Source organism: Crocuta crocuta, unplaced genomic scaffold, assembly GCF_008692635.1.
Source record: "Crocuta crocuta isolate KB4526 unplaced genomic scaffold, BGI_CrCroc_1.0 scaffold89, whole genome shotgun sequence".
Classification (NCBI taxonomy): Eukaryota; Metazoa; Chordata; class Mammalia; order Carnivora; family Hyaenidae; genus Crocuta; species Crocuta crocuta.
In genome coordinates, this window is record NW_027551559.1 from 4,746,496 (window position 1) to 4,758,496 (window position 12,001).

The window sequence follows — 12,001 nt, forward strand, 5'->3', positions numbered from 1 at the left end:
CAACTGGGACATGGGCTCATTATGTCTCCTTATGACAGTGACGGTCTTACTTTATTGGAGCCTGGTCCTTTCCAATGTGAATCACTCTGTGTTAGAGGGAAAACCAGATACACAGAGAACAGCAAGAAGGGTTCCCTGTGTCCATGTGATCCCAGAGCCCAGAGCTTGGGGAAACTATGGCAAATAGAGCGAGCACTGGTAAAAGATCCTCACACCATCTGTAAAAGATGGTTATGTACTTTATTTTACCCATTTTCATTGCCTCTTTCTCTGTCTTTCAAGTTAACAGTCTTTTGAGTCAGCCATGAAGGCCGGTCTCAGCGAATGCAGTCATTGGGTTTTTCCAAAACTTGAATAACTGGGAAGAAGGAAGAGAGGAAGGAAGACAGTGCAATCTTAGGCAGTGAAACACTTGGAGACAAAGAAAGAGAAAAAAGGCAGAAATTGATGAAGGCGGTTTTCTGAAAGATCTTTACCCTCAGAAGATGCTTCTGAGATAAATCATCAGTGACACAAGAAGATATAAAGATATAGCACCAGGTTGCAAAACATGGGAGTACTGTCTCTTAAAATACTCCACAAAATAAATGATCAGTAGCTAATGAATTCTTACTGAGCTTGGATAAATTATCTGTAAAACTTGGAAAGTGAAGCATCGCTGCTCGCTCACCCGAGCACAGGGAGCACCTCAAATAAGACCGGCTTCCTGAGCTGTGGGGAGGCAGACTTGCCTGGGACAGTGGGGAGCGAGACTTTCCAGCACAAAGCGTTGGCCTATCTTTCCGTGTTTCTAATGCCCACATAGGCCCCTCTGCCTGGTGACCTAGGTGTCTTCCATGGTCTCTGGCTATGCTTCCTTTGCCCTCTTGCTTTCTCTTTCCTTCTCCCTCCTTTTCCTTCCTGTCTTTATCTTTTTTTTTTCCTGAGACTTGGCTCTTCCTTCTCCTCTTCCTTCTTTCTGGGTCTGTGGACATACTGATAAGCACAGTCCAGCTTTGGGGAAACCCAACCACCAGCCTCAGTGCCCATCTTTGAACATGTGTGTAAGCCGGACCTGTGAGGTGACCATGGCTTCCTACCATTTCAGAGGACCCCCATCTTAGGCGTCCCCCTGACACCCTCAGTTATTTCCCAGGACTTGTGTCTATCTCTGCGGAAATCCCTGCCCTGCTGACCCCCATCTTGGACCAGCCACCAGTAGCCATGTTTGCCCCCCATGGCCCTGAGCTGCTTTCTTGTTGAGCCCAGGACTTGACTACCTGAGGCCCACACCTGGGGTGGGGTGAACATTCAGGGCTTCTTGCCCTCCCCACTCTTGATGTTTCAGGGGCAGACGACTCTTAGTTGTGAGGTCTGCCCTGTTCCTTGTGAATTTGTGGCAGTGTCCTGGATACCCACCAGGTGCTAGTAATTCCTCTGACACTGTCGTGACAATCAAAAATAACCAAACATGCCTTCAGACATTGCCAGGTCCTGACATGGTGGAGAATCCCTACCATATTTCCCCAAATGGTGAATGTATCGGCAACTTTTACAGGGTCCATTTCAAGTAGTTCTCCTGTTTCATCTAGATCACATTCATTTATTTCAGACTTTTTCAAAAGTAGCAATTTCCAGGGGTGCCTGCGTGGCTCACTTGGTTAAGCATCTGACTTCCTCTCAGGTCATGATGGTTTGAGCCCTGTGTTGGGCTCTGTGCTGACAGCTCAGAGCCTGGAACCTACTTAGGGTTCTGTGTCTCCCTCCCTCTCTGCCCCTCCCTTGCTCATACTCTGACTGTTTCTGTCTCAAAAATAAATAAACATTAAAAAATAATTTTAAAGATACCAATGTCCTTCCCCTCTCTGGCCATCAGTCTCCTTGTGTTCCTTATGTATTTAAGGAAAACATCTGATTATTAATGTAGCCAACATTTTTCCTGCTTATAGTCCATGAGTCAATAATTTTATAAGAAAGGACGTGGTAGCCTTTTCCTAGCAGGTCATTACTACGCGGAGTGAAAAATTGCTTCTACTGAATCAAAACTGACCCATGTTTTGCCTAAAGCTATGACCACTGGTTGTTTGGTGGTTGGAAATGAGGCAAGTGAAAATCAGAAACAAGTAGCAAAGGCCATCTTTCATTGCATTAGGTGATGGACCCTTGATTGACATGAGGGATCAATCACGACTATCCTTGGCTGAGTTTTCTGAAACACAGAAGGCAAATGATTGTCCAATGAAATCAGACCTTCAAGCTCCACGTGTCTCTGGTTTTAATGGGTTAAAAACAACGGCACTTCTCAGTAGTTATAAATTGATTCAAATGGCATTTGTAGATGGGATTTTTTAAGAAGGCTGTATTAACATAGATGAAGATGACCATCAACTGCCAGGGCTTGAGGAGAGATTGCACGTTCTTCCGAGTTGTATTAAGTATATTGATAGACCCATATGCACTTGTGAACAACGTGTGCTAAGCTGGAATGGAATTTGGTTGTGTGGCCGAACCATGTGCAGTAGAAGTTCACGTTCAAAATATAATGTGATGGGTTTGTAGAGGCACCGGCCTGGGCAGCCCTGCAGGGGAGTATCCTCGGGCAGGGAGAGCAGGCAGACATCCAGCCCCTTCTTCCTCCTTCACTTGCTCATTTTTCTCATTTAGTCTTGCTGGTACTTAAAAAAATTTTAATGTTTATTTATTTTTGAGAAAGAGAGAGAGACGGAATGTGAGCAGGGAAGGGCAGAGAGAGAGAAAGAGACAGAGAATCTGAAGCAGGCTCCAGGCTCTGAGCCTGTCGTGGGGCTTGATCCCAGGAACTGTGAGATCATAACCTGAGGCAAAGTTGGATGCTTAACCGACTGAGCCACCCAGGCACCCCTCCCCTCCCTTCTTCTCATCACATAGGCATCTTATAATCTCACACCATCAGGAGAAGGGTGATGAAGCACAATAAGATATTTTGAGGGAGAGAGAGAGAGAGAGAGCCCACATTCACAAAACTTGTACTACAGTGTATTATTATAATTGTTGTATTTTGTTATTTGTTGTTGTAACCTCTCAGTGTGCCTAACTTCCAGATTAAATTTTATCATAGCCATGTCCGTATAGGAAAACTCATAGTACCTATGGGGCTTGGTACTAACTGTGATTTCAGGCATCCACTGCGGTTGGGGGGAGGGGGGGTTGTGGATGAAATGGGACTGTTGTAACTTCTACTTGGGGGAGTGGAATTCAGGCTTTTCTTAATAGCCCTGAGTTTAGAAACGAGATTTCAGCGATTTCCTATGTTTTGTTTGTGCAGTGGTGTGATGACAACTCACACAGAATTACAAAGTTTCCCTTCTCCCCGGAATGAAAGGAATAATGCAAAATGTGACATCTGGAAAATGAGAAAAATGCCAGCCATTTCGAGTGAATACATTTTTGTTCTCTGTCTCCCCTAAGAACAGTGGTCTGTCCCACACAGTGTATACAGGGCCGGGCACGCCAGGCGCGGAGGAGGGGCTGAGCCCACGGATGGTACTGTGCCTGGAACATTCCTCAGCCGGCTGCAGGGCAGGGGAGAGGAAAGGTGACCCATTTCCCTGTCTCCCCGGCATTACTGGGACCCACACGGGCACCGTTTCCAGTGTTGTCCATTCAACTGACAGTTCACAGACTCCGGTCAAGAAAATGTCACTAAATCTTTGATTTGGGTCCATTTAGAAGAGAAAGGAGGTAGTGAGGCTGCCAGTTGTTTGTGAGGTTTGAGTCCAGGTGTATTTATAAAATTTTCAGGGCACCTGGGTGGCTCAGTCAGTCAAGCACCTAACTTCGGTTCAGGTTAGGATCTCACGATTCCGTGGGTTCAAGCCCCTCATCTGGTTCTGCCCTGACAGCATGGAGCCTTCTTGGGATTCCCTCTCCCTCCCTCTCTCCGCCCCTCCCCTGCTTGTGCTCTCTCTCTCTCTCTTTTTCTCTCTCAAATAAATAAACCTAAAATTTTTTTCAGCTCCCTTTGAGGAAAGAGCATGACGTCACCTACAATGACTCAAACATTTCATGCGTTAAAAGGGGAAGAAAACCCTGTCTTTCTGTGTTCTCAAACTTTTAATAATACAATGTGTTATATTTTTTTCTTTCTGAAATACCAGTATAGAGACCGGCTTCGAGAATTATCAAAATGTCTTTTAAACAACTATTATTTTAAACACAAACAGGCGATTCCCCTGTGCTCTAACACGGGTTCTTCGTCTGTCTGGGGTCGCCATGTCCCCACTGCTGCCCTTCCGGCCATGCCACACAGGAACCACACAGGCCGTCAGGGGGTGAGGAGCCCCTTTGCACACATGTCGGCTTGTATGATTCTGTTTTCTCGCTCGGGATCTCACTGCAGTACTTCGAACACCAAGTTGCTAGAATTATTTAGTGGGAGAGTTCTGATTGGAGTCCAGGGTTCTGTGTCTGGTTCCCCCTGTGGCTTTCCTGCAGTTCTGTTACCCATGTTGTCCAGCTGTGCAAGGACAGGGCAGGAAACATTACACCATCGTACCCAGGAGCCTGGTGACATAGGGGGTGGGGGGTGCCTGGACCTTCTCACCCGAAGCGCCTGCATTTGGAATTCTTGAGCTAATGCATGCAGCACGCTACTGACCTGAATTTATTCCATGGAATTGCTGCAAAAATTGAGGATTCTTCAGGTGAGATGCTAGCAACCTGTATAGATTCTGTGCAACCAGTTTGGGCTTTTTAAAATTGAGGTGTCCCCAACAAGTTTTCCGTGGAGCCCATTCAGTTGAACATAGTCATGGTACGTAAATATATGTATAATAAATACACTTTCATATGTCCGTACCTTATGTATTATACAGCATACAATAGATATGCCAATAATATGTATTCATATGCAAATGTGTCTATTTATATCTGTATGCTTACAGATGTGTACATCTATATTCAAAAATATAGATAAAATAGCATGTCCATATATTTATTTAAACTTCGGGGGGCACCTGGGTGGCTCATTTGGTTGAGCATCGCACTCTTGATTTCAGCTCAGGTTGTGATCTCATGGTTTGTGAGAACAAGCCCCATGTCGGGCTCTGTGCTGACAGTGCAGCGCCTACTTGGGACTCTCTCTCTCCCTTTCTTTCTGCCCCTCCCCTGCTCATGCTCTCTCTCTCAAAGTAAAATACATAAGCTTTTGAACTTCTGTAATCTGTATGGAGCTATATACATATGTAATACATGTGCATCTTACACACATATGTCTTACATATATGTCTCACACACACACACACACATCTGACTGGATGATACAATTTTTCAAGATTCACCTGGTAATCGTGACTCTCAATAAGTATACATTGAACATGGGAGGCCCATGCAGTTACTGTAAATTGCTCTGTGGCACTCAACATGCTTGCAAAGGTGACGCGTCAGTAAGAGATACTCTGCGTTCAGTGAGAGTGCTGTGATCAGTATAAACGCTGCCAGGCTTCAGTCCTCGCCCCCTGCTCCTAACGTTGATGGGCCGGCCATGGGCTGGGTGTTGCCTGGGCATTCACCCTGTTTACAAGTCATCTTTCTACACAGTTATAGTCTTTCTTCAAGCAGAACATACCTCTTTGGGGAAAAAATGATGAAACGCCGTACAGCGAAACCAGTTAATTCATTGAGAAAATGGTCCTAAACCTTGTGTTTTTTGTCCTAGGATCAAGGCCATATGTGCTTGAGACCAAGTGGGCACTGGCCTGCCTCCATCTCAAAAGCTTTTTTAGTGAGTCACCCAACTATGCATCCTAGCTATCAACTCAAGTAAGAATTGCTTCAAAGTCAAGGACGGGGTGACCCGCCTGTGGGATCGCAGGCACACGTGGGTCACTTTAATGTTCAAGTGTTATTGTCAACATGTAGATAGAGGACCCTCCTTCTCAACAACAGAAACCATGCAGTGGCGGGCCGTGAGTGGCCTTGGAAATGAGCACTGTGGCTTCTTGGAAAACCAGAATTCATTAAATTCCCTTAAACCACTTTCGCTATACAGAAGTGGGATAAAAAGAAACAATTCTTAGATGAGAAAACTCAAAGATATTTAGATACGTTGATTTACAAGTCAAACCTATAACAGAGTCTCCTAACGGGACTTCTACATCAAGCCTGCACCTTAAAACAAGCAGTATTTCTAGAATATTTAGATAACCCACGAAACAGCCATGTGTGTAGCTGTGACCCACAGTGTAATCCACCAGGAAGGAGATTTTCTGCAGGAGAGTTTGGGCCTTAGGTTCACCAGCAGCAGGAAACTGATTATTAGAGAGCCTGGCACCTGGGTGGGCCATTTCCTCTCATTGGTAATTCTGACTTTCTGATTCCTAAATATATCTGCTGCTCAAAAGCTAAGCACTTTTACTTTCTTCCATTCTTGTATTTTCTACATTCTCTTTTGTCTGAACTTAGGCCAATTTATCTTAAAAAAAAAAAAAAACAAACAACCACACAAAACATTGTCTCGAATGCACTTATTTGTTTAGGATTCACATCCAACCTGCTTCTAGAATCCGTTGAATCAGTCTTTGAATTAAACATGAGGTGACTTACGCAGCAACTTCTTACTTGACACATCCCCAAAAGCAAGGGAATCAAGAGCAAAAATAAATGATTGGGACCTCATCAAGATTAAAAGCTTCTGCACAGCAAAGGAATCAACCCAGAAAATTAATAGGCAACCAACGGAATGGGAAAAGATAGTTGCAAATGACATATCAGATAAAGGGTTAATATCCAGAATCTATAAGGAACTCACCAAACTACACGCCCGAAAAACAAACAACCCAGTGAAGAAATGGGCAGAAGATATGAACAGACACTTCTCCAAAGAGGACATCCAGATGGCCAACAGACACATGAAACGATGCTCAGCATCCCTCCTCATCAGGGAAATACACATCAAAACCACACTGAGATACCACCTCACACCAGTCAGAGTGGCTAAAATGAGCAAATCAGAGAACTCTAGATGCTGGCGAGGATGTGGAGAAACGGGCACCCTCCTACACTGTTGGTGGGAATGTAAACTGGTACAGCCCCTCTGGAAAACAGTGTGGAGGTTCCTCAGGAAACTAACAATAGAACTCCCCTATGACCCAGCAATAGCACTGCTAGGAATTTACCCAAGGGATACAGAAATGCTGATGCATAGGAGCACATGTACCCCAATGTTCATAGCAGCACTCTCCACAATAGCCAAAACATGGAAAGAGCCTAAGTGTCCTTCAACAGATGAATGGATAAAGAAGATGTGGTTTATCTACACCATGGAATACTACATGGCAATGAGAAACAATGAAATCTGGCCACGTGTAGCAACATGGATGGACCTTGAGGGTGTTATGCTGAGTGAAATAAGTCAGGCAGAGAAGGACAAATATCATATGTTTGCACGTATAGGAGGATTAGGAGGAACTTGACGGAGGAACAAGGGGGAGAAGAAGGGCGGAAATGGTGGGGGAAAGGGAGAGAGGCAAACCATGAGAGACTCTTGAATGCTGACAAAAACTGAGGACTGATGGATGTGGGGGGAGGGGGGATGCGCATGGAGGAGGGCACTTGTGGGGATGAGCACTGAGTGTTATGTGGAAACTAATTTGACAATAAACTATTTGTAAAAAAAATAAAAATAAAATAAAATTAAAAAAACAACCATGAGGTGACTTTTAAGGGAGTGTGAGCAGGGAGGCTGTGAGCTGAGCTGAGCGAGACTTTGGGCAATTGAATTCAGCTCTTGACAGTTTAGAAGAAACACAGAAGTACATTTGCCTCCAAAAATTCCTCTTATCGGACACAAGGGGCAACCATGCCTTGTCCTAGCCTCCCTGGGGATAATGCAGACCTTCCCCCTTCCCCTCTCCCCCTCCACGTGGTGCATCCCAGTGTGGTACTGAGCTCACCTAGAACATTATCCTGGTCGGCTCCCATTTACAGCAAGGCTGGGTCTGCCCTCCATCGTTGAGACAAAGACTATGGGGACCTCCATGTCCGATGGTCCTGGTCCCTGACAGCTTTCTCCTTCCTGCCTTGCATACTCACTGAGCAGGGGAAGCTGATCTGTGGCCCATGGGCACATGGCCATTCTGAGACAGTAGAATCCCAAGCACAATCTCACATGGTGCTGGGTACAGGAATAGGCTTCTTACAATTCTCGGTTCCAGTTGAAATAATATGATGCTCCCCCCCATTTACTTTTTTCCAAGGTTAAAAAAAAAAATATGTGAGTTGGATTTGTCCCACCTCTCTGGCACACTTCTGCAAGCTGGTTATCACATTCCCTAACCTGCTTCCTCAAGGTTGGGATGGCCCTGCAGGAATGTTAATGACCTCTGGTCCTGTTTTCAGTTTGTCTTTCTTTTGGAAGATAAAGATAAACATCCATTTGTTACCCTGATTGTTTTCCTTCCCAAATTGATTAGAGGCACTTGCTTTCTCTCCACCCCGTCTGTAGGCATCATCTTTCAGCTGAGATCTTGGAATAACGTACCCTTGACTGTTGGGGGCTATAGTACTGCTTTCGGCACGTTCTACCTTGTGTCAGTCTCTTGATTTAAATGACAGCAGAAAAGTTATTTTACATCTTGATTCCTTCTTGAAAGAATTCCAAAAGCACACCAAAGAACAAAAAAAATCCTCATCTCTCTCCACTGAATTTTCCATCTCATACGATTAGAGTGTCAATTTTGTGTCTGTTTCATCTGTTAGGGCATCAAGCCTGCTCAGCCCATGTTCTGTGTTCTCCAAGGTTGTTTTTGTTTGTTTGTTTGTTTGTTTGTTTGGGAATCTCCCTCAGACATGCTAGGCTTCAGTTTTTCACCCTTGCCTTTATCTTGTCTTTAACACTCCTGTGCCCCTGTGCTGTCTGATGTGGGCAGTCTTCCGCGCCCCTCTCTTCACCTTCCATGTGCTCCCTGAGCCTCGGAATGGATAACCATGTGGCTCTTTGAAGTCTTGTTTTGCGCTTTCTCTTTGGAATGCTTTCCTTAGTCATAAAAACAGAACAGAACGGAACAAGCCTCTTCCCCATCTGATATACCTTTCTCAATTAACCAGTTTACTGCCGACTGTTCATACTCATTTCTTAAGTCTTCTGATATTTAACTTAGATCCTTCATTATTTTTTCCCCTCAAGGGGTGTCCAGATTAGCAGCCAGTGATCTTCTGCCACCATCGCTAGTAATGGTGTCAGGAGAGTTATCTTCCCTTGACACTTCACTTCACATTTAGAGAGGAGAGCCCAAAACTTAGCTCTTTTCAACATCCTCATGGCCAGGCCACCAAACTGACTGAGTTATGGCAAATCAACACCCTGTGGAGATTGGGGTTCTGGCTGATTGAAGAGCAATGGCATTGCTGTGACCGGAGATGCAGGGGTTGTTTTGTGGGGCAGCATGTGATTCAGACTGTTGGGGATCATGCAGCCTCTGCTCTGTCCACCTGGTTGGTTCCTCACCACATCTGGTTGGCTCACTGCATTCTGGCTTTGCCCTTTCATACCTCCTGCCTGGTCCAGGCACTGAATGACAAAGGACCCAATCAAGGAAGTGGTTTCCTTCCCTGACTCCAGAACCGTAATCTCCCTATCTCAAGCTTAGCTTCCACACTGATTCCTGAGTGGCCCTTCCACCACAAACATTGGATCAAGGTCAGACTTCATGCAGCGCAAGCCCATAATGAGTCCCTTGACATTCCGAGTAAAATTCACATTCATGAGGCCCAGGTGGCTTGTGTCTGGCTCCCCAGGTTATGTGTTACCTCTTCCACACACAGTGAGAACGCCAGGCTTTGTCTATCCACGGTGCTTCAGCACGGTCCACTGCCCTTGCCTGGAAAGTCTTTTTTTCCTCTTCAGTCTCTAAAACCCTACAAGTGTCACATGGAACGTCGTCCAGGAAGCCTCACTAAATTCTATTCTTTCATTAAAACTTATATTAGATGTCACCTCCCTTGGGAAAGTTTCCTACATCTCTTCCCTCCCCCTCCCCTCTGAAGGTAGTAATACACAATTCTCCAGAGAGCTCCATAGTACTTGCTATGGCTCTGTAGTTTCATTTTCTGCTCAGTGCCTAGATTGTGCCCTCTAGCACAGTGTCTATGGAAGGTTATCTCATCAGCAAATGCTTGCTGAATGAATGAAGAGCTTTGTAGCTCAGAAGTCCATGCACTATTAGGGCCATGCCCCAGGTTTTCTTAAGCGTTTCACAAGCACAAAACGTATTCAACTCTGGGTCAGCACCCAGCATGGTGTTTCTTCTGGACATGCTTTCTTTATTAGTTACATTTTTACTTCTCCATCAAGAATCAAAACGTTCATAGATTCTCACCACATAAATAACAATGGTATGAAAACTTTATGTAAAATTTGTTGCAATTTGTATACAGAGTTTCACATGTGACCCTTCCCTTTGGAGAAGCATTTGTAACATTTCTTTTCAAAGTTCTGGAGAAGTTTTCTAAGACACTGTTTCACTAGCAGCATCCCATAGCTTCTTGCAAAGGTGATTTAAGGTTTGCAGTGTTTACAGATAAAATTCAAAAAGAAACCACGTTCATCAAAAGAAGACATATGTGTTGAGGTTTTATTTGAATGTATATTTATCTTCAGAAATATCTTCTGTTGAGCAAGTAGTATGCAGGTATAGTAGTAGTCAGATTATTTAACAGTTTTAATGTTATTTTTTGGTAAATATCTAAGCTTTTTTTGTCTCTTTAGTAGTCAAATACCATTTAATTTGTTAGCCAATCAAAATATATTCAGATTAGCCATTTCTTTGGTACTCAGGACTTGTTAAGGTGTTTCTTGAATTTTTTTTTTTTCCTTCTCAGGAGGAATGTCAGAACTACATCCGGGTGCTCTTGGTGGGTGGCGACCGGTTATTTACCTGTGGGACCAATGCTTTCACGCCTGTCTGCACCAACCGCTCGGTAGGTCTTCATCTTGAGCCCTGACAGAATTTAAAACTGGGAAAATCCAAACATTCTACTAAAACTGTAGTTTTACATGTATTTCTATTCCCTAAGGAGTTATTTTTTTAATTAAAAAAAGTATTTTTCAAACTGAATATTCGATGTATTGATTTATTGCTAATCACATTATCTGTTATACAAAGAGCTGAACACAGCTATAGCTTGTTTAATTAAATTTAAATATGTTTCCAAACCGTTTCTATCAGCTTTTTCACCACCAGTGATCCTGAACACAATTCCTCAACATACTCTTCATTTATCCTGATTTATTATAGAGATAGTGCCAAGTGTATATAAAATGGCCTTAAGATCATAATCCAAAGAAAGAAAATACAATTTACAAGTTGAATGAGATCAGTGTCAAAAAAAATTAAAGCAAGCAAACAAATGAATGAAGCCCAAGGCAAAGTAAAGTTCCTACCTGGCCTCTTCCTTCTTCTTTTAACCTGTCCTATGGCAGGGAATTCCCGGCATCCATGTCTGATGGACGTAGGTCAGAGCACACACAGTCTTCCCAATTCGAGATATTAGTTTGATGCTCCGTGAGGAGCATAATGAAGAAATACCATTATGTTAATTTCCGGTTACACGACTCCTCTCAAAGCCTAAATTTATCATCGGCAATATTTTCAAGCTAGTGTTCAGTGATTGGAAATATAGGGAGGAGGAGGAGGAGAATAGAGAGAGCCCTTCGGTGTCATGCCCTGTTATAAATGCTTTGCACCTGCTTGGTTATTTAACCCTGACATCTACCCTATGTGGCGGTTATCCATTGGGTCCCTGTTGTGTTAGAACTTTTCTCGTTCAATGATTGATTGGGAATCCAGCATTTGAGAAGCTGGGTTTACAGGGGATACCTACAAGACTTGGAGTTGTCTGTCTGAAAACTGACCTAGTAAAGTCTTGGAAATTTGGGCTACGTGGGGCAAAATAGCACGCAGCCTTACCTGTGAGCACGGTTGGGGGCTCTTCAGAACATTTTAATGCACTCATAGTGATACATCTGCACATAATCGTTATTATG

The 12,001-nt window shown here is 43.9% G+C and overlaps 1 protein-coding gene across 1 annotated transcript in view; it reads left to right on the forward strand.

Annotated features, from left to right (window-relative positions):
• Window positions 1-12,001, forward strand: part of SEMA5A (semaphorin 5A) — a 368,380-nt gene that overhangs the window by 191,438 nt on the left and 164,941 nt on the right. The window contains exon 6 of the mRNA XM_077749424.1: window positions 10,837-10,935. Within this exon, the coding sequence (XP_077605550.1) occupies window positions 10,837-10,935 (99 nt within the window). The remainder of the gene's footprint in view (window positions 1-10,836; window positions 10,936-12,001) is intronic.